We start from the raw sequence: 23779 nt of genomic DNA on the forward strand, positions 1-23779 counted from the left end.
ATTTACGCCCTACTGGGCAGTTAATCACATCAACTGTGTACAAAACGGGTTATTTCTGGCGCATTTAAAAATCAATTAAAACGCATCAGCAATTAAAACATATCTCATGTGGTACTGTTAAAATTAAAAATGGCAAAAAACATTAAAAGTGAAAAAATTAAATATTTGAACTCAGAATTTGTAGCACCTATTCGACGCCGTATAAGCCAGTGGTACCCCTCGTCGTCGGCTTATTCGAGTGGAAATGGCGGAACATTTCCCCATTTCATCGCCAGGACAGCTGCGCTAGCTTCCGGGGTTGGCCGAGATGGTCTCACAAGATGTAGTTCCTCTTTAAATATCCTTCTGGAAAATGGCAAATATATATCTGCCACCTAATCAACGTTTTGTTCTCCTTCTCTGCTCTCCCGGTCTGGCTATGGTGCAACACTTCCTGCTAAATTGAGCCTTGTGAATGGATACTCACTTTGGAATGACAAATCACAGTCTCGTTAACATCAGGCTACTTGGATAGGCTACTGTCAACATTTTGTGATCTGATTGGCTATCGCAACTGTCTCTTAACTCTGTGTTCTCTAATTAATCCGCTAACGGTCCCGATGAGTATCTAATCACAGGACGCATAAATGTCACGTTCAACCATCTAGAAGGCCTTACTGACAACAACTCGTGATCTGATTGGCTATCGCAATTACCTATCAACTGTGTGTGTCCGTTCACTTACAGTGCACGGACGCCCGCATTGTTGATTCTGAAGGCCTTGGGCAGATTTAGTACAGTATGGCAACATAAGATAGCTGAATTCTGATTGGATTAAAACTTAAAACAACAGCACTGGAAGGAGCATAATATGAAATGAAGAGAATATGAATACTTTTACATATTTAGGGAAAGTAAATTAAAACATTTAATTTTATCTTTAATTATGATCATGATTTCTGGTTATGTTAGGCCAGCAGAAAATGCCTTGCTGGCCCTGATGGCACACCACTTGAACTTAAACACATATAAATATTAAACACTATAATTATTTGGACAAAAACTTGGCAAACAGAAGGCCAAAACGTGAACATGTTTTCTTTATGTCAGCAACATTTCCGGGCGTCGGTTGAGGTGGGCGGGGTTGGGGGGGGGCGGTGTTGGGTGGTAGCGGGGGTGTATAATGTAGCCCGGAAGAGTTAGGGATGCATGGGATTCTGGGTATTTGTTCTGTTGTGTTTATGTTGTGTTACTGTGCGGATGTTCTCCCGAAATGTGTTTGTCATTCTTGTTTGGTGTGGGTTCACAGTGTGGCGCATATTAGTAACAGTGCTAAAGTTGTTTTATACGGTCACCCTCAGTGTGACCTGTATGGCTGTTGACTAAGTATGCATTGCAGTCACTTATGTGTGTAGGGCGGAGCCCGCATATAACATGTGACTAGGCCGGCACGCAGATAGTGTAAAATCGGACGCTAAAGGAACGCCCTAAATATTGTTGCTCCGGGAGATTTTCGGGAGAGGCACTGAAATTCGGAAGTCTCCTTGATAAATCGGGAGGGTCAGCAAGTATGCAGCTGAGCCGCATCAGAGTGATCAAAGAGCCGCATGCGGCTCCGGAGCCGCGGGTTGCCGACCCCTGGTCTATACATTTAGAGTGATGTAATAATCAAACACTCTAGAAGTCTAGAATGAAAGAGTATATAAGAGAATGACAGAGTGTGTGTACCTTCAGTGCTGAATGATGAGCAGAGGCAGAGTTTGGAGTGTTTTCTTTAGCTCGCTTTCCATTTTTATGTACTCACTGTCCAGGTGCCATTTGATGCCCGGTATCATGCTAATTAGCTGCCTGAAAGCGGGTGACTCCACTATAGAAATAGCCTGCATGTCTTCTAGCACACACGTTGCAATGTTTCTATCAATGTTGTCCTGGCTAGCAGTGCCTCATTAAAATCCAGCTACTGTTGCTTAGGAGGTGAAGTGTGTCTCTCTTTACTAGCTTCGTCGAAGCATGTTGCTTTTGTAGCTGTTTCAGCAGATTTAAATTGCTGTTTTGGGAAGTAGATAGGATCTTTGATCCAAGACACAACTTACATTTAACTAAAATGTTATTTTCTTTGTGGTCGACAAAAGAAAAGTAGTGAGATTATCTCCATGTTAAGAAACTCGGCTTCGCCATGATTAAGGCTGCAGCTAACGATTATTTTTTCCGATTAATCTATAGATTATTTTTCCTTTTACCGATTATTTTTTTATTCAAAATGAAGATGAAAAAATAAATGTAGGCCCGTTTTTTCAAAAGGCATGGCTTTTATTTACAAAAAAAAGAAGTATGGCCACTCAGTCAACATTGACAACAACATGACTAAATATTCTGTAACAATGTAAACATTTAAAACTTTTAACATTTAACAAAATTAAAAGTAGCTTATTTGCTTTTTAATGTGCAAATATAAAAGTCAACATCCAGTGCAAATCTTAATATTCTGCGATAGTATAAGCATTTCGAAAGTAAAAGTATTGCTTATTTTACTTTAAAATGTGCAAAAATAAAGATAAACATCCAATACAAAAAAGTGCAAAACGAAATATTCTGTAACAGTGTAAACATTTCAACAAAAGTGAAAGTATTGCTTATTTGCTAAAATGTGCAAAAATAAAGATACACATCCAATACAAAAAACGTGCCAATCTAAATATTCTGGAGCACTGTAAACATTAAGTATTGCTTTTAAAATGTGCAAAATAAACATCCAGTCCAACACAATAAACAATTCTACTCATTCCAGTGAGTGACTAACAGTTGTAATGAAGAAAGGTTAGCATGTCTACATGCTCTGGTTCTTTTCTTGTTTACAATATTCCCAGCAGCTGAAAATAGGCGCTCAAAAGGGGTCGATGTGGCTGGAACTGAGAGCTAATTAGCCTTCACCTCAAGCCAGGACTGCGAGTGAGCTGAGCTGCAGTTTAAGTTTCTAGAAGGTCAACGGGCTCATAGTGATGTTACTAGTAGTTGACTGGGAGGTGTTTATTATCATTTGGGGAGAGTCCGCTGCCTGATGCTCACCTGCTAAACACCTATCTGCTCGACGCTGAAGCGCTGACTACATGCGCTCTGAATACACACTGCTGATTGGCTGATAATGCTGCGTGTGTACCAATCAGATGGTTGTGTGGGTGGGACAATGCTGCGTGTGTACCAATCAGATGGTTGTGTGGGTGGGACAATGCTGCGTGTGTACCAATCAGATGGTTGTGTGGGTGGGACAATGCTGCGTGTGTACCAATCAGATGGTTGTGTGGGTGGGACAATGCTGCGTGTGTACCAATCAGATGGTTGTGTGGGTGGGACAATGCTGCGTGCTGAGACAGAGGCAGACGGAGCAAAGCAGCTTGTTAACACTTTAGCTTTAGCTTAGAAACTCGTTCGGTACACCCCCGTACCGAACCGAAAGTCCCGTACCGAAACGGTTCAATACAAAACACGTACCGTTACACCCCTAGCAGATACAAATGACACATTCATGTTTTTGTGTAATGATGACAACGTATGCTCGCGCGGACGATTGACTAGTTGATGGTTTTCTTTTCAAATGTTCGTTCATAGCCGTTGTGCTGCTATGATAGGCCATTTCCGCTCGACACAGTGTGCATACAACAACATTATTAGGCCGTTTATTGAAATACTCCCACACTTTTGACCACTTTTGGCATGCTTTTCCCCCCTCGCTCGCATCGTCTGCTTTGATCGTCTGCTTTGCGCTTCGCCATGACAGTAGTGTGACGTAAATATGCGACGCGTCGACGTATTTACGTAACCGATGACGTCGACGCGTCGTTTCAGCCTTAGCCATGATGTCTTGTTAGTAAACACAGACACGCCCCCTCCCACACACACACACACACACACAGAGCGCGCCTCTTCTCCGTCGCCTCTTCCGCAGCGCTCCAACAAAACACACTCAGATCTTCTCAGTTTCTAGCCGACACTACATAAAAAAATAACGCAGTAACGGTAACTGAGTTACTGAATATAAAAAATAACGCGTTAGATTACTATTTACCGCCGAAAGTAACAGCGTTACAGTAAGTTAGTTAGTCCCAACACTGTCCATAACCCTCCAAAACCAATCTTGTTGCAGTGCTCCACGTGATAAAAACCAATCAAAAATGATCTCCTTTCATTGAATGTCCAACATGTGATTATTTAACTCATCACCATATTCATCAGCTAATTAGCATGCCCATTAATGGATGATAGTGGGAGGACACCAGCTTCTGTGGACAAAACACTGCAGGTGTGATTCATAATGAGAAGAGTGTGTACAAGTGTGCTCCTATAAATCCGACTTCCTTAGTACTTTTGGAGATGTTACGTGATGTTTCACCTTGGAACCCGAGCGCTTTTATAAACGAGGTGAGTGAAGTGTGTTTTCACTAAGACGTGGTTTCCAATGTGCCGTCAGGTGTGGAACGTGGCCACGCAGTGTGTGCTCTACTGCTTCCCCAGCGAACACGCCCGCCAGTCGCTCTTCAGAAACCTGGGCACGGGCGTCATGCAGATCGAGGCGGGTCCGGCCAATCACATCTTCTCCTGTGGCGCCGACGGCACCATGAAGATGAGGATCCTTCCCAACCGCTTCAGTGCCAACAACAACAACAACAACCACCACCGCCATCACCAAGGCAACCTCAAGAGCGACGACAAGTGCACCTTGTAGAACTTCCGGTCCTTGGCTCACCAGCTGGAGTGTACTCGGAAAGCCCGAATGGACACAGGGTGTTTTTTTCCGACAGGAATTAAAACCGCCATGTTGGCGAGCGGCAGGAGGTAAGAGTATCTTCTTCTTCTTCGCTCACATTGATGGCTCCTAACAATCACCACAGGTGCTCCCTGAGGTGCTTTAAAAGAAGCCTGTCGTACATTCCCCACGCGTTTGGCGTGTAAAGCACATCGGGACTGCGGGGAGAAGTAGAAACCACTTTCCTGCGCTGTTTATCAGGAGCAGGTAGTACTTGCACCACTGGAGTCCCCCGACTAAACCTTGTATTGTCTCATGTTGTACACCACAACACACGAGGAAGACATTTTATTTCATCAATAAAATTGAATTAATCGACTCCGTTTGGGAAAGTCTAGTGCACTAAGTCAGTACTAAGTGTGCACTAAGTCAGTAGTCCCGGCTGCACAAATAACCTTTATATTATTATTCCCCTCATGTCAGTCATGTCGTTGTTTGCACATGAAGGTGAAGCTAAGTAAACAATAATGTAAATACACTGTACAGTACATTGATATGATATATATTCCACCTCAATTGTATGAAGTGTCCTTAATCTTTTGACTCCTGACAGACGTCGTCGTCCTGAAAAGGAGTCGAGTTGCACAAAGTAGCTTTCATTTCATTTCAAGGCCTTTTCACTTCTTCCTTAATCAGCTGAAGAACTTTGAAGAGGGTTTTATTGCAATTGGTATTCTCTCTGCAGACATAAAAGAACAGTTACTCTTTTCTCTTTCTCCTGGGTTTGCTAGCATTTATAATCCGCTTTACCTCTCACACTATCGTCGTCATTGTGTGTCCGTCTTGCGGTTGAAAGATGCTACATGTGAAGAATCGCTGCTATTCAAACATAACCTGCGCTAGTTTGGATGTCCCCAAAAGCCTCAAGTATTGTAAATGCTCAATGAAGGAGAGCTACAGCAGTGCTGCTCATTTTAGCGAAATGCTAGTATCTCATCACATGGAAAAGGTCGTAATTTTGTGACCAAGTCATTATAATAACAAATAAGTTGCATTTTTGTGAGACTAAAGTAGGGCTGCAACTAACAACTAATTTGATTAATCCGTCGAATATTACTTGGATTAATCGATTAATAATCGGATAAAACAGACAAACTGCATTTCTATCCTTTCCAGTATTTTATTGGGAAAAAAACAGCATACTGGCACCATACTTATTTTGATTATTGTTTCTCAGCTGTTTGTACATGTTGCAGTTTATAAATAAAGGTTTATAAAAATTACAAATTAAAAAAAAGTAGCCTCTGCGCATGATCCAACGAATCGATGACTAAATTAATCGCCAACTATTTTTATAATCGATTAGTTGTTGCAGCCCTAGACTAAAGTTGTAATATCACAAGCTAAAAGCTTCTTTTTTCAGAAATTGTCATTTTGAGAAAATTAAAGTCCAATTACCAGACAAACTGAGACTTTTTAAAGTTGTAACTTTGCAAAAGCACATTTGCAAAATTACTGGTATTTTTACGAAAATAAACTGGTAATATTACAAGATCCATTTTCTACCGCTTGTCCCTTTCGGGGTCGCGGGGGGTGGCTGGAGCCTCTCAGCTGCATTCGGGCGGGAGTCACCACCTCATCATAATTAGGATTCATTCATTCATTAAAATATAAGGCCATTATATTACGAGACAAAAAGTCTTATTTTGACTAAAATACGATCATAGGAGTTCTAGGAAAAAAGTTGGGGAAAAACTAACTAGAAATTTTAGGGAAAAAGTTGGGCAAAAACTAACTAGAAATATTACGAGAACAAAGTAATAATTGGAATTTTACAAAAAAATAAGGTTTCAATAATACTAGGGAAAAGTTGAAAATTGGCAGTACAAAACTTGCATAATATTACCGGGGAAAAGTTTAGGAAAAATTTTAGGGAAATAAGCCTAGTTGCGATCTTGCCAGAATGACACCTGTCATACATTTGATTTAGGATTTTTGCGAGAATAAGAAAAGTGTAAGAGAAAATGGTAATATAGAAACATATTTAGGGGTGAAGTTTTGACCCATTTCTCATATTACAGCCTAAAATTGTGTTTGTATATGAAACAAACACTTTTTCCTTAAACTATTTTCATAACTTTTTTTTTCTCCCAAAAAATACAACCTTATTATGTCAACATTCATGTTTCCTTTTCCTTAATGACGTTACAAACCAACTTTTCTCTTGAAATTACAGCCTTGTCACAAAGGTGTACAAGTTTAATTTCATAAGCTCATCGCTTGTATTTGTTTCCTTTGTGTCCCAATACAAGTGTACTTTTTGTAGAAAGCAGAGATGTCGTTCTTTCTAGTAAGAGCTGAGTGGGTCGTTCACTCGTTGAATGAAGAATTGTGTACGTTTCTATTTATGAAACTTGTCTGAGTGTCAGACAAGAAAAGACAAGCTTTTTCCCGCTCCTTTTCTTTAGTGAACAATCATGGTGCAATGTATGTCTGTTTCTTTCCTGCCTCTGGACAGAGCTTGTGAAAAAGACTTGTAAAAAAAAAAAACGGTATTTTATCAAAGGCAAAACCTGTTTGCTGCTTCTCCTACACAAAGATGCAGTAAAATAATCCATTTAATGAAAGAAAAAAAGCCTCTATTCTCCGTGCAAAGCGAATCGGTACTGTGTGTTTTCTTTATGACTGTGAATTTTGATTCCATTTTACAATGCAGTACATATTGTATCATTTAAATTAAACATATAATAAAAATATGCAGAAACAAATGAATTGTGTTTTTTTTGTTCACATTTTATTGATTAAAATAAATTCCTTTTGACGAATAAATGACCTTGTTTATTTGGTTAGTTTGATGACATGGACACATTTGCACTGATTAGGGCTGTAAAATAACATTTCTGTACAGTTGATCATACTCAATTTTAGTGTTATCACAGGGGAAAATATTTGTGATTTTTAAATGGGGGTGGATTTGTTTAGCACGGTTTTTTATCTGTACTTTTTAATTCATTCCATGAGTGCAATAATATCCTCCGCTTTGTAGGGGGTGGGCACTCACAGCTTGGCATGATCCTTCAGGATAATCTCCAGTTTTTGACTCAGCATGACATTCCCTCGAATCTTCAGTTTCCCAGAAAAGAAGGCCTAGGAAAACAAAGCAGGGGGAGAAATAGTGACATCTTGGAGAAGGTTCTTTAAAAGAGGCTGCACTCCATCATGGCTGTGGGGGCAAAGACCAGCTAATCTTTCCCCAGTTGCCTGGAGCCTTTTCAAAAAAAAAAAAAACCCAGGATCAATACGGAGCGGCGTGGGCCGGCATATAAATTGATGACTGAGACGTCTGCTGCGTGTAACAGATGAAATGCTGCAGAGATATGAAATAGTAGTCATTGATTAGCTGCTTGAAAGAGGCCTGCCTCTCTTACTGACGGTGATGTGATGAAAGGAAAGAACAAATTGGCTACTTTCACTGACATGTGCAAGAAAGGACCCTTGGGAGGGAACATTTCTACTCAGAAGCTCGTTATTTCTTGAGGAAAGCATTCTGCTCAAACGCTAGATAGAGCGCATTTTGACAGTACCGGTACAAAATAGACGCTATAAGGAAAGCACAATGTTTGCTTGTCTTTTTAATAGGGATGTGAATCTTTGGGAGTCCCACGATTCGATTCAGAATCGATTCTTGGGGTCACGATTCGATTCAAAATCGATTTTTTTTTTCAATTCAACACGATTCTCGATTCAAAAACAATTTTTTTTTTTTTTTTTTTTAATTGAAAACAATACCATAATACCATACAATACCTCTGATAACTGTGGGTGGTGTCTGTCTAAGTGAGCGCGGGGATTTGAAGTATTCCCAAAATACTTAACTTTAGCGTTGCAAAGTGCATGAGTCGTGTCAAAGCCCTTTCTTGCCACGGTAAAATCCAAAGTGTCTCCAAACGTTTGCTTTCAAAGCCCGCGGAAGCGGTTGTATTTCTTTAGGCTGCTCTGTGTCTTTTTCTTTTACCTGCATTTTAGTGGCAACACTACACTCCCCTTAGTACTAGCTAGCCACCAGGCAGCAACGCTGCTTATTGCGCAATACCTACGGTAGCCCAGAAGGCACATTCACATTGCCGGGAGCGGGGGAAGAAAATTGATTTTTGAAAAATGAGAATTGATACTGAATCATACAACGTGAGAAAGGCAATTTGAATTCGAAACGATTTTTTCCCACACCCCTACTTCTTAAAGACGATCACTGTGGGCAGAGGACATATCCAGGTGGCATCCCTGTGACACCAAGAAATGGTATATTTTGGTCTCTGCCTCTTTCTTGTGAAATCCCATTCGGCTCAATCTTAATTTCGAGATTCTCGACTGTCCCATCTTTGATCCAACGATGATTAAAAATCAACACATTTATTGTACCTCTATTGACATGCAAATTGGAAAATTAGCTTTAATATTTTTATCAACTATTAAATATACTTTTTATTTCATAAGTGTATAATTATTTTTATGAAGCTATTTTACCTTAAGTCTAACCACCATCTTAGAAACGACTTATTTGATTTCCATGCACACTAAAATAGGCCCTCAGATCTAATGTTTCATCGTCTTGTCTATATTTTATAAAATGTGCATTTAGAAAACAATCTTGCTTTTTTTAAATTTGTTTTCAATAAAAAAAAAAATCATATTTATTTCTAAATATGTTTTATTGTTTGAATGTCTTTTTTTGATGAACATATACAGTACAGGCCAAAGGTTTGGACACACCTTCTCATTCTATGCCTTTTCTTTATTTTCATGACTATTTACATTGTAGATTGTCACTGAAGGCATCACAACTATGAATGAACACATGTGGAGTTATGTGCTTAATTAACCAAAAAAAAAAGTGAAATAACTGAAAACATGTTTTATATTCTAATTTCTTCAAAATAGCCACCCTTTGCTCTGATTACTGCTTTGCACACTCTTGGCATTCTCTCGATGAGCTTCAAGAGGCATACTTGCCAACCCTCCCGATTTTTCCGGGAGACTCCCGAATTTCAGTGCCCCTCCCGAAAATCTCCCGGGGCAACCGTTCTCCCGAATTTCTCCTGATTTTCACCCGGACAACAATATTGAGGGTGTGCCGTGATGGCACTGCCTTTAGCATCCTCTACAACCTTTCGTCTCGTCCGCTTTTTCACCATACAAACAGCGTGCCGGCCCAGTCACACGTTGTATGCGGCTTCTACAGATACACTACCGTTCAAACGTTTGGGGTCACATTGAAATGTCCTTATTTTTGAAGGTAAAGCACTGTACTTTTCAATGAAGATAACTTTAAACTAGTCTTAACTTTAAAGAAATACACTCTATATACATTGCTAATGTGGTAAATGACTATTCTAGCTGCAAATGTCTGGTTTTTGGTGCAATATCTACATAGGTGTATAGAGGCGCATTTCCAGCAACTATCACTCCAGTGTTCTAATGGTACAATGTGTTTGCTCATTGGCTCAGAAGGCTAATTGATGATTAGAAAACCCTTGTGCAATCATGTTCACACATCTGAAAACAGTGTAGCTCGTTACAGAAGCTACAAAACTGACCTTCCTTTGAGCAGATTGAGTTTCTGGAGCATCACATTTGTGGGGTCAATTAAACGCTCAAAATGGCCAGAAAAAGAGAACTTTCATCTGAAACTCGACAGTCTATTCTTGTTCTTAGAAATGAAGGCTATTCCACAAAATTGTTTGGGTGACCCCAAACTTTTGAACGGTAGTGTACATACTTGATCAACAGCCATACAGGTTACACTAAGGGTGGCCGTATAAACAACTTTAACACTGTTACAAATATGCGCCACACTGTGAACCCACACCAAACAAGAATGACAAACACATTTCGGGAGAACATCCGCACCGTAACACAACATAAACACAACAGAACAAATACCCAGAATCCCTTGCAGCCCTAACTCTTCCGGGCTACAATATACACCCCGCCTACCTCAACCGCCCCCCCCCCCCCCCCCCCCATCTCCCAAATTCGGAGGTCTCAAGTTTGGCAAGTATGTCAAGAAGTAGTCACCTGAAGTGGTTTTCACTTCACAGGTGTCATAGTATTGATGCCTTCAGTGACAATCTACAATGTAAATAGTCATGAAAATAAAGAAAACACATTGTAATGAGAAGGTGTGTCCAAATTTTTGGCCTGTACTGTATTTTGTTTAATAAATGAATATTAGAAAAAAATAATTTTAGTTTAAGCCATCAAATTGTATGTTCTATTCCCTATCTCACAACCACTGTATGTTTCATGAAATGAAACTTTTTTCTTTATTTTTCTGAAGCTGCCACACAGACTTATAGTAAGAAAGAAGTGTACCTTCTGAGGGTTGACTTTCCCCAGCACCACGTCCATGAAGTCTTCATCTGACACGGTGAAGGTGACGTCCGCCTTCCCGGCGTAAGGACCAGGATGCAGAGCACCGCTGCCGTTCTTTAAATCAATAACTGTCGAGGAGAGCATGAGGTGATATTTACGGAGGCGTGAGATCCTGACGTGGACACTCACCCCACTGCGCCGCGTTCTTGCCGTCTTTGGTGATCTCCCAGCCGAAGACGGCGTTGACCTTCTTGACGAGGTCGTCTCCGGTCTCTTGTATGCGGCGGCCGATCTCGGCAAACACCAACTCGCTCTGAAGCCCGCCCTGTAAACACACACACACACTTTTACTACTTCATCACTTCTTGTAGGGGAGACCTTCACACACCTGAGGAACACCGGCTGACGCCAGCGCCGCTTCATGTAGATCCACGTAAGCGCCGGAGAGCACGACATCACCCGTCTCCTTCACCTGGAAGACGCAAAGATGAGTCCAGAGCGAAGAAACTTTCTAAATGTTGTGTGGACTGACTTTACACTGGATGTGAACTCTGCTGCCTTCCTTCCACATCTCAGTCTGGAGGCTCTGACCAGGCATCACTGGCTTCACAAAGCGCACCTGCAAGACAAAACAATTAGCATCCAAATTGGACCAAATGTACGTTCTGAACTCCTGCTTCCGTGCCACATTTCTAGAACGCAAGTTGCGACTTATTCAACTGGGCCTCCGCTGGCGGCATCCCAGTACTGCACTTAGTTGAAGCTACATTAAAGGACTTCTAACAAACAGCTGATCATCTCCACCAAGCAAGAACAGGTGCCAAAGGATCACATCTACTAATTAAAAATACCATATTTTCCAGACTATAAGCCACACCCACTAAATAAAAAAATTCACACATTTATCCCACCGCAAGTGAATACAGTTGTGTTCAAAAGTTGACATACACTTGTAAAGAACATAATGTCATGGCTGTCTTGAGTTTCCAATCATTTCTACAACTCTTATTTTTTTGTGATAGAGTGATTGGAGCGCATACTTCTTTGTCACAAAAAACATTCATGAAGTTTGGTTCTTTTATGAATTTATTATTGGTCTCAAACACACGTCCAAAGCGGTAAAGGAATGGCTAAATCAGGCTAGAATGGTTTTAGAATGGCCTTCCCAAAGTCCTGACTTAAACGTGTAGATAATGCTGAAGAAACAAGTCCATGTCAGAAAACCAACACATTTAGCTGAACTGCACCAATTTTGTCAAGAGGAGTGGTCAAAAATTCAACCAGAAGCTTGTGGACGGCTACCAAAAGTGCCTTATTGCAGTGAAACTTGCCAAGGGACATGTAACCAAATATTAACATTGCTGTATGTATACTTTTGACCCAGCAGATTTGGTCACATTTTCAGTAGACCCATAATAATTTCATAAAAGAACCAAACTTCATGAATGTTTTTTGTGACCAACAAGTATGTGCTCCAATCACAAAAAAATAAGAGTTGTAGAAATTATTGGAAACTCAAGACAGCCATGACATTATGTTCTTTACAAGTGTATGTAAACTTTTGAACACAACTGTACATTGTTAAATGTTAAGGTATAAACATTTCTATGTAAATATTTAATTTAATAGTTTCCAAACGGTGCCTGTAACACGGCAGTAAAACAGCTGATCAAACAAAACAGAAAAGTCATTGATTCTTCCTTTAAGACATCAATTAGATTTTTTTTCTCATTAACCTTCAAAATGTTTATCAGGATTCTTCTTCCTTGCACTTTGTAAACACTTTAGAGTTTGAACGGTTCCTCAAAGTGGATCATTTTAGTGCAGTTTCTGATTTCATTGCTGAATCCATTCCATAATTTAGCCTTTAGCAAAGAAAAATCCATGGATTAGCCGCACTTTTGTACAAACCGCAGGGTTCAAAGCTTGGGAAAGAAATAGCAGCTTATAGTCCGGAAAATACAATAACCACCACTTTGGACCATATGGATGAGCATGGCCCAAAATAATCCACAATTGCTCACACACATGTTTAATGCGATCGCTCCTCCCGCCAAATATTAATTCTAACTACTACTAGTCAATTATTCGAACGATAAATAAAAATGAACTCGATAACCGGCATCAATAACTGGCAATGTCCGTGTGTGTTTATTTTCTTCACGTCTCAATTCCAAACAGGGTATATATAAGAGGGTTCACTCTGTGCATCGCTCTCATCACCTGGGAGAATTTATTTAATAGCCGAATTACCGTAATTTCCGGACTATAAGCCGCTACTTTTTCCCCTCGTTCTGGTCCCTGCGGCTTATACAAGGGTGCGGCTTATTTACGGCCTGTTCTTCTCCGACACCGACGAAGAGGATTTCGGTGGTTTTAGTACGCAGGAGGAAGACGATGACACAATGATTAAAGACTGACTTTTCATATACCGGTAGGCTGGTTATTTTGATAACGTACAGGCGAGCACATTGTATTACTTTGCACCGTTGTATTATTTGTACTCTGCACGAATGCTGTTCGCCATGTCAAAGATGGGAAAGTTTGATTGAATGATTGAAAGATTTATTGTTAATAAATGGGACGCTTTGTGTTCCCAAACAGTCATCTCTGTCCCGACAATCCCCTCCGTGGTAGCAGGAACCCCTATATACTACGCTAATTACACATCAAAACCCTGCGGCTTATAGTCGGGTGCGGCTTATATATGGAGCAATCTGTATTTTCCCCTACATTTAGCTGGTGCGGCTTATAGTCAGGTGCGGCTTATAGTCCGGAAATTACGGTAAATGTTTAAATTGTCAGTCATCCACAATCTTTGTTTTGGTGGGCGGAGTCGTGACACACTCAGTATGCACGGACAGAGAGCCTTGCGAGTTGCAAGTCGCTAGTGAGAAGCAGCGCGCTTACAATAACTACGAGGGGGGGAAAAATGACTGCAAAGACAAATGTCCGATGTGGCAATATTTTGGCTTCAAACCGAATAAGCAAGATGAGCCCATCAACCTGACATGACAAACAACCCACTCTGCCTAATTTGTTGGGAAGTGACGGCAACTCAATAAAAAAAGACAACACAACCAACCACCCAACTCAGTTTTTCCGAGTGGGGAAAAATGCACTTCAAGATGGTCAATATTTATTGAAGTGCATTCTCTGCTACCAGTTTGTTTACCTATTTATTAGGCTGATCAAAAGTTATTGATTTTTTATTTACAAAGGTTAAAAATATTCATGAGACATCAAAGTTTATTGCGTTTGAATGGGTTACTTGCATTATTATCATATATTATGAATACAGTAGTTTAATTTAGTCTCAAAATAATGCTGACAATAATATAGTTTATTTCCAATTATTAGTGGGTAAATATATATTGTGCAGCAAAATGTATCGGCCAAGGTCTGCCCACCGGCTTGCATGAGTCAAAAACCATTACGCTCCCTCGAGCACACACACACTTTTGACATGTCGGATGATTAATGTCATTGCTCCTCCTGCCAGGTATTAAATAGCCTCCTCTTGCATTTTGAAAATAAGACTCCAAATGAGCCACCAAGTCAAAGCTCACTCTAACAGGGATGTGTCATATGATTAATGCAATGGCTCCCCCTGTCAGTTGTTAACAGCCACCACCTTGTGCAAAAAACACACTCAAAATTCACAGTACACTGTTATGGAATAAATGCACATGCTCCTCCCACAAGTTATCACTAAATGCCCATGCTCCTCCCACAAGTTATCAATAAATACACACGCTCCTCCCACAAGTTATCAATAAATGCACATGCTCCTCCCACAAGTTATTAATAAATACACACGCTCCTCCCACAAGTTATCACTAAATGCACATGCTCCTCCCACAAGTTATCACTAAATGCACATGCTCCTCCCACAAGTTATCAATAAATACACACACTCCTCCCACAAGTTATCACTAAATGCACATGCTCCTCCCACACATTATCAACAAATACACATGCTCCTCCCACAAGTTATCAATAAAAGCAATAAATGCTTGTGCTCCTCCCACAAGTTATCAATAAATACACATGTTCCTCCCACAAGTTATCAATAAATGCACATGCTCCTCCCACCAGTTATCAATAAATACACATGTTCCTCCCACAAGTTATCAATAAATGCACATGCTCCTCCCACCAGTTATCAATAAATACACATGTTCCTCCCACAAGTTATCAATTAATGCACATGCTCCTCCCACCAGTTATCAATAAATGCAATAAGTGCACATGCTCCTCCCCCAAGTTATCAATGAATGCACGCGCTCCTCCCACAAGTTATCAATAAAAGCATTAAATGCTTGTGCTCCTCCCACAAGTTATCAATAAATGCAAACGCTCCTCCCACCAGTTATCAATAAATGCAATAAATACACACGCTCCTCCCACCAGTTATCAATAAATGCAATAAATACACACGTTCCTTCCACCAGTTATGAATAAATACACGCGCTCCTCCCGCCACTTATCAATAATAACCGCCACCATTCACAGTAGAAGTACTGCACACCTTGATGGCCTTGAATCTGGAGGGATCGTTGCCTGCAAAGTGCTTGAGGACGTGTCTCGCTGCGAAGCCAAAGGAGCACAGACCGTGCAGGATGGGCGCCTTGAAGCCTACAGGGAGATGCAAGAAGGAGTCTCACGTGTCTTTCATGGGGGCTGACATTATCTAACTCCTACTGTACCTCCCATGGCGGCAAAACCGGGGTCAATGTGGAGGGGATTCCAGTCGCCGCTTAGACGGTACAAGGCGGCCTGGGAGCGCACAGGAAGGAGACGAGCTGAGACTATAATGTCGGTCAAGAAAGGAGACAAGCTTATAATCCTCCTTCACCTGGTCTCTGGTGGTGGAATCCACCAGCACTGCATCTGGCGCCCGCTGAGGAGGCAGCACCAGGGCCTGCAGGGAATCAAACACGTACTTGGCGTGACCACTTGTTGGATATTACTTGTGTATTTTATGACTGAACGCATTACTTTGGCTTTCTCAGACGTTCTTTTGCCTCCAAATCCTCCGGCGCCGACCACAAACACCGAAAACTGGTTGAAGCAGATCAGCTCGTCGCCGCTGTAGGTGTTCACTATGGGGACGCGCTGTTTTAAGAACGATGAAGGCGTACACCACTTCCTGTCACTCACCATCAAGGAGGATGAGCGCTCCAGAACCTTTATCCAAAACGTCCGCGATGGAGGCTTGCGAGGTCAGACTGCCTTCAAGGGGATGTCAGATGTTGATTGACATTTGATATTGTGTTAGATGTCAGGGGGGCGGGGCTTCAAGTTGTTACATACCAGAAGTAGGAAAAGTTTTGTAGAGCTCCAGGTACTGCTCGCCATGTAACACCTGACACCACACAAACACATATGAGGATCAACAGATACAGTATATATATAAAAAAAAAAATCACATTTTTAGGGCAACACATGTTCTTTGAACCACGGTCTTTGATGACATCCACATACAGTCCTTGCTCAACTTTAGAGTGTTTTGACATAAGAGCTGTTTCTGGGTGAATTGTCACACTGCAAAAAGTCAGTGTTCAAAAACAAGGAAAAAAAATACAAAAATTAAGGGTATTTTATTTGAACTAAGCAAAATTATCTGCCAATAGAACAAGAACATTTGGCTTGTCAAGACTTTCCAAAACAAGTACAATTAGCTAACCTCAATGAACCCAAAAATACCGTAAAATGAGTATATTCTCACTAATAACAACTGTACTACTATATGAGAACGTACTTTATATTGTTTCATTGAAAATAAAACAGCAAAGTCCATTTGGCTGTCATTGTGTTTTATTATGAGACACAATTGTGTCATAGTCATTTTTTTTTTTTTTTACATGCTTGAAATAAGAAATTATTACTTTAAAAAAGTAGTTTTATACTTGTGAGTGTTGATGACACAGCTTTGTAACAGTTGACATTCTAGTTTCAAGCATGTTTTACTCAATATAGGTCATAAAATCTCATCACCCCTGTTCTGCAGCAACTCCACTGGCTACCCATCAAACATCGCATCCACTTTAAGATAATTCTCCTCACTTTCAAAGCCATCCATAACCTCTCTCCATTATATCTCTCTGACCTGATCCATGTCGCCACGCCCTCACGTTCCCTAAGATCCTCTTCATCCATCCATCTCACTGTCCCTTTATTTAAACTGTCCACCATGGGTGCCCGAGCTTTCAGCCGCTCTGCCCCACATCTTTGGAACTCTTTACCACCAGACCTTCGCAACTTAGATTCAATATCCCTCTTCAAATCAAGACTCAAAACACACCTATTCCTGACTGCCTAATCATTGTAATCATCTTTTCTTCTCTATCTTTTTTGTTGTTTTTTATCTAATTTTGATTTTATTGTTGTGATTTTGTACGGTGTCCTTAAGTGCCCAGAAAGGCGCCTTATAAATAAAATGTATTATTATTATTATTAAATCTCAGCAACAAGCTGTAATATCTTACTGAGATCATTTAGGACCAAAACCCTTAAAACAAGTAAAACAATCTAACATAAAATCTGCTTAGTGAGAAGAATTATCTTATCAGACAGAAAATAAGCAAATATCACCCTTATTTGAGATATTTAATCTTACTTAGATTTCAGTTTTTGCAGTGCATGCTTTATGTTGCAAAGGAGAAAAAAATGGAGTTACAAGCATCCCCACCATTACTGTAGTTGGTGTTGTAAATGTCACAGTGAACCCCGTAAGATCTGCACAAAACATCTGGTCTTTCTCACAAGCTTTAGCTTATAGTAAAGAAAGAAGAAAGACAGGGAGGGTGAAGGAAAGGGATGAGAAGAAGTGGATCGGTTTTTCTTAACCACATGGCCAGGGCCCATTGAGGCCCCCTGGTCTAGGGGGTCCCCAAACTACGGCCCGCGGGCCGGATAGTGCCCCCCAGCGTCCAAAATCAGGCCCGCGGGAAGTCCCAAGTTAAAAAAAAAAAAAAAAGTTTTTATTTTTTTGTATTCTTTTTTTAATTTTTATTTGTCCTTACTACTCCATTTTCTACCGTCTCCTAGCCACTCAGGCAAATCATATTGTCTAAAAATGCATTTTACCATCGATAACGTGACATGCAGCAAGTGTGCTCTTTAAGTCAATTAGTGCGCGAGGAATATATATGTATGAATACATATATATATATACAGTATACACACACATATAGACACATATACATATATACACATATACATATATATATACATATATACACATATACATACGTACATGGACATATACATATACATAGACATATACACACACATATATACACTTTTACATATACATATATATACACACACACACACACATTTACATATAATATATATATATATATATATACTGTATATGTATATATCTATATATCTATATATATATATAAATATATATTTATAGATATATCTTTATATATATCTATATATATATCTATATATATATCTATATATATATAAATATATATATATAGATATATATATAGATATATAGATATATATATAGCGTGGCCCCCAGCCAAATTGTTTTACCCCAATGCGGCCCCGGAGTCAAAAAGTTTGGGGACCTCTGCCCTAGACGGATGCCAAAAAAATGTGTTTCTCAGCTGGCCGCAGCAGGACTCAGTTGTAATACACTTTTCCAACACTTGTGGCAGTAATGACAAAATCCAAAAAAACAGAAGAAGTCTGGAGCAAAAGTCCTAGAGAAATTTCTTACGCGCAAAAATGAAGACTAAAGTGGTGAAGCTGCATGCTAATGTTATATGCTAGCATTTTGGCTAATTTTGGTTTTAAAATCAGGGTTTTTGATACTTTGCTCCATCTTATAAGTAGTAAACTCATCTTATGTTAGCATGCTAATGTTTTTGCTAGCATTTTTGCTATTTGCTTTTGTTTGAACCTGCAAATCATGGATTTTGATAATTGGCGCCATGTTAAAAGTACTCTAACTTCTCTTATATTAACACGCTAATGTTAGCATATTAACATTTGATGTTGGATTTTTCATTAAATTTATGCAATTAAACCTAAAAATCCTGGCTTTAGATACTTGGTGCCATCTTAGAAGTATGCAAACTTCAATCGACCCCAGGCCAGAAGTTCACAGCACAGATGACAAGCCCATTAAAATTTCCGCAGGAAGTTTCTAGTTACTCATTTGAATACGATTAAAATCAATTGTAAGATTACTATTCAGTGTTAATAACTGTGTGGGCCCCGGGCCCCTCTGTCGTGGAAAATTGGGCCCCCCAGGTCAAAAGGGTTAAGAACCCCTGAAGTAGATGATATTCATTTAATTAAAAAAATATATTAAAAAATTTCATTACTTCAAACAACTACTGTAATTCATCATTTTGTATTGTTTGCATATGTTATTTCTTTTGTAAAGTTAGTTTTTCTTTTTAATTTTATTTTCTAATATGTCCTGTCCAGCCACTCAGGTGAATCATATTGTTGATGTACATCAGGGGTGCTCACACTTTTTCTGCAGGCGAGCTACTTTTCAATTGATCAAGTCGCGGGGATCTACGTCATTCATATATATAATTTATATTTACTTATTTATGAAATATATGTTTTTGTTAACAAGTTAAAGGTGTTTAATGATAATGCAAGCATGTTTAACACATATAGTTAATATTGTTAATACATTAAAGGTGTTTAATGATAATACAAGAATGTTTAATACATATAGTTAATATTGTTAACAAGTTAAAGGTGTTTAAAGATAATACAAGCATGTTTAACACATATAGTTAATATTGTTAACAAGTTAAAGATGTTTAAAGATAATGCAAGCATGTTTAACACATATAGTTAATATTGTTAACAAGTTAAAGGTGTTTAAAGATAATACAAGCATGTTTAACACATATAGTTAATATTGTTAATAAGTAAAAGGTGTTTAAAGATAATGCAAGCATGTTTAACACATATAGATTCCTTTCTTTCATGAAGAAAAGAATATAAGTTGGTGTATTACCTGATTCTGATTAATTGCATGGATAGGAATCAGACAGTGGTGCTGATAACGTCCGCATTTTCAAATGGAGGAGAAAAAAAGTCCTCCTTTCTGTCCAATACCAAATGAAAGTGGTTGGTTTTTGGCATCTTATTTGTCCAGCTTCCATACTCCTTTGTATACACTTTACAAGAAATACATTGGCGGCAAACTCCGTAGCTTGCTAGCTTGTGCACGCCAGCTTTCTGAGACTCTTATTTTGTTAGTGCAGGCAGGATGAAGCAGCGCTTTTATTGTGCAACTGTGCAGTCGGTCTTTGGAGTTTTGACGACAGGTACGGCGCCAGAGTCTGTTGAAATAAAAAGTGTTTCTCGCCTTCATGTCTGTAATTTTTTCTTAATAATGAGCTGGCAGCAGCCAGCGTCATCTCAGAAGACCCTCGGGTGCCGTGAATGTCAGTCAAGTGACGTCATTGTGAAGATTTATGATCGCTCATTTTTAGGACTATTTTTTTAATGCCTGGCTGGGGATCGACTGACACACCCTCTGTGATCGACCGGTAGCTCGCGATCGACGTAATGAGCACCCCTGATGTACATGATCATATCTGCTGTACAGATGAGTAGTGGGATATTTTTTCTTGTTGCCTTATTTGTATTTAACTTTATTAAATAGTTGATATATTAAGAGTTTGGCGCAGCCGGACTGGAGTAGGAGGGAATAAAACTAAGAAAAATACAGAGGGGGAAATTGTGGGGACAAGAAGGGGATACGACAGAAAGAAAGAACAACAGAACTAGATCAGCAAATAGAATATATACAAATATGATAAGAAGAAGAACCAGTTCATGAAGTAGATAGTAACACGGAAATGAAAATGAACATTATTGCACTACAAATGGATCAATAAAACTACCAATACAAACAACTATATTGACAATGAATCATAATACTTACCTATATTATCAACATTACAATCGCTTCAAATGCAACAATACATAAATGAAATGACTTACATGAATTAAAAAAAACAAGTCAAAAAATGGGGAGAAAGAAAGAGGAGTGGACTATATTAACCTTTTACATTGTTGTAGTAAAAATTAGTTCAGCTTTAACAGTTTGCTGTCCCCCCCAGGGAGTGGGGAGACAATGTTAATATATGTTTGATGAGGCGTGAATGTATGTTTTACTCTCGTTGACTTCTTTGCAACACTTACTCCAAAATAAGGAGCAGCCTGTTATCAAAGTTAGTGAGTCTTTTTTATTGGTTTTAAAATGGTTAACTTCTTTTTACACTTGTATGACAGGTAATAATGTTATTTGTATGCACTGCCTGAATGGATAATAGGCTGCTGTTTGACCTAGAAATTGATTATTTCATATGCAGAATTTTTTTTAAAAATCCAAACAAAATCAGTGGTCAACCATCTTACGGGTGATGTTTGACTTCAAATATTCCAGTGTATGTTTTTAAACACGCTTTGGCTTTTTCCAAAGAAAGCGCTTTTCTAAAAGTGAATCATTTCTTACTCAGTAGTGTAGAACTGTGTTGTGTCTTGCAGTTTTTGGTGCCTGGCCCCATTACAACAAATTAAATAATTTATTGCTATGAAACTACTGCTTATAAACATGCTTTTTATGTGTAATGTAAGCTTAAATATACATTTTGTCTCTCACTATGATGACTATTTTGGCTTAAAAAGTAATTGCTTAACTTCTAATACACTCAGGTTTAGATATTTCTTTTTCTAAAACAACATTATGTGACAATAGTTGTTGTTTTTTATCCCAGAGTGGTGTAAAATATGTTTTGAAAACAGCTGTGTACAAGAAGAAGGATGCAGCTGAGATTGACATTTTCTAACCTGCGTGAAGTCAATGTTGAGTCCGGGCACTGCGCTCAGGCCACCATCCATCATGGCCGCCTGGGAGGGAATGACCCCGAAGGTGGGGAGGCAGCTAAAATCTGGATGGCCTTCATACAGGAACCTAAAAAAAGAACACCATGGTAGGTATGAGACAAATAGGAGCATGTATGTGGCTGAACACGTCATCTCCAGTACCTGAGGTGGTCGGGGTCCTTTGTTGACATGCCTACGCCCAGCGCATACAGGATGCACTGCGTGTGTGAGAAGCTGAATGTAGACGGAGGAAGTTTTTGTCCAACTGCTACCATCTAACACAAAAATAAGCTTTTTAGTACAATCTTAAGATACATGAGATGTGCAGTCACACATTTACACACTTTCTCATGCTAGTGAATGAAAAAAAGTCCACACGTTTGATTAGTATCAATCAATCGATGTTTATTTATATAGCCCTAAATCACAAGTGTCTCAAAGGGCTGTGCTGTATTTAGCCTTATTAGAATACAGTAAAAAGCATAGGAACTGATCCCAATGCAGAGTACCCATATGGGATTGATGGAAACTTTCAATCTTTAAGTTAATTTTGAGAAATCAATCTTGTTGTTAATTTTGTGGCGAGTTTAGTCCGTTTTACATAATAAAAAAAAGTCCCAAATCATATAGTCTTTAATTAATAAAGACTAACCAAGGTTTCGATATGTCGGATAATGAACTAATGACACAAATATCTTGACTTTGAACACACCGCACACGAGCGAATGAAGGGCATACTTACTCAACAGTCATACATGTCACACTAAGGGTGGCAGTATGAACAATGCCAACACTGTCATAAACAGTGAAACCACACTAAACAACAACAAACACATTTTGGAAGAATATTTACACCGCAACACAACATAAACACTACAGAACAAATACCCAGAATTCCCTGTAGCACCAACTCTTACCGGACGCTACAATATAAACAAACGCCATTGGTGGATCTACATCTAACATTCACTGTAATGATACCACGTACAATAGCGTATCTAGTCGATACTATTATGATTACATCGATATTTTTTAACATCATAAAATCTTCTTTCGTTTTTTTATTTATTTATATTATGTTTATAAACTCAGTAAATATGTCCCTGGACACATGAGGACTTTGAATATGACTAATGTATGACCCTGTAACTACTTGGTATCAGATCGATACCTAAATGTGTGGTATCATCAAAAACTAATGTAAAGTATCAAACAAGAGAAGAATAAGTGTAGATAGAACATGTTAGAAGAGAAAGTAAGCAGATATTAACAGTAAATGAACAAGTAGATTAATAATTAATTTTCTACCAGTTGTCCTTAATAATTTTGACAAAATAATAGAATGATAAATGACACAATATGTTACTGCATACGTCAGCAGACTAATTAGGAGCCTTTGTTTGTTTACTTATTACTAAAAGACAAGTTGTCTAGTATGTTCACTATTTTATTTAAGGACTAAATTGCAATAACAAACATATGTTTAATGTAACCTAAGATTTTTTTGTTAAAATAAAGCCAATAATTAATTTTTTTGTGGTCCCCTTTATTTAGAAAAGTACTGAAATACTTTTGGTACCGGTACCAAAATATTGGTATCGGGACAACACTAATACACACACACCGAGCTCCCACTGGCAGAAATGTATATCGGCACCTATGGTAGAAAGGATGCAGTAAACCTAATAGATACATTTTTAATCATCAAATCAGTCTCTGTGACCCCTTCATGGTCGCCTGCGCCTTCATTAGTCTCATTAACAACCCATCGTTCAGCACATCACAGCTTCTGCTTTG

General features: G+C 39.1%; 2 protein-coding genes across 7 annotated transcripts in view; one reads left to right on the forward strand and one right to left on the reverse strand.

The window, feature by feature from the left end:
* LOC133632824 (dmX-like protein 1) overlaps positions 1 to 6960 on the forward strand; it is an 83162-nt gene extending 76202 nt beyond the window's left edge. For all 6 annotated transcript variants that reach the window (XM_062025537.1, XM_062025539.1, XM_062025540.1 and 3 more), the window contains one exon: positions 4445 to 6960. In XM_062025537.1, the coding sequence (XP_061881521.1) occupies positions 4445 to 4699 (255 nt within the window). In that variant the 3' untranslated portion in view covers positions 4700 to 6960. The remainder of the gene's footprint in view (positions 1 to 4444) is intronic.
* A 524-nt stretch (positions 6961 to 7484) lies between these two features.
* hsd17b4 (hydroxysteroid (17-beta) dehydrogenase 4) overlaps positions 7485 to 23779 on the reverse strand; it is a 50405-nt gene continuing 34110 nt past the window's right edge. The window contains exons 13-25 of the mRNA XM_062025544.1: positions 22145 to 22257; positions 21947 to 22070; positions 16409 to 16460; positions 16256 to 16327; positions 16094 to 16197; positions 15951 to 16016; positions 15802 to 15871; positions 15624 to 15730; positions 11625 to 11711; positions 11481 to 11564; positions 11282 to 11417; positions 11093 to 11220; positions 7485 to 7867 (exon numbers count right to left, since the gene is read on the reverse strand). Of these exons, the coding sequence (XP_061881528.1) occupies positions 7778 to 7867; positions 11093 to 11220; positions 11282 to 11417; positions 11481 to 11564; positions 11625 to 11711; positions 15624 to 15730; positions 15802 to 15871; positions 15951 to 16016; positions 16094 to 16197; positions 16256 to 16327; positions 16409 to 16460; positions 21947 to 22070; positions 22145 to 22257 (1233 nt within the window). The 3' untranslated portion in view covers positions 7485 to 7777. The remainder of the gene's footprint in view (positions 7868 to 11092; positions 11221 to 11281; positions 11418 to 11480; positions 11565 to 11624; positions 11712 to 15623; positions 15731 to 15801; positions 15872 to 15950; positions 16017 to 16093; positions 16198 to 16255; positions 16328 to 16408; positions 16461 to 21946; positions 22071 to 22144; positions 22258 to 23779) is intronic.

Source organism: Entelurus aequoreus, linkage group LG17 (genome assembly GCF_033978785.1).
Source record: "Entelurus aequoreus isolate RoL-2023_Sb linkage group LG17, RoL_Eaeq_v1.1, whole genome shotgun sequence".
Lineage (NCBI taxonomy): Eukaryota > Metazoa > Chordata > Actinopteri > Syngnathiformes > Syngnathidae > Entelurus > Entelurus aequoreus.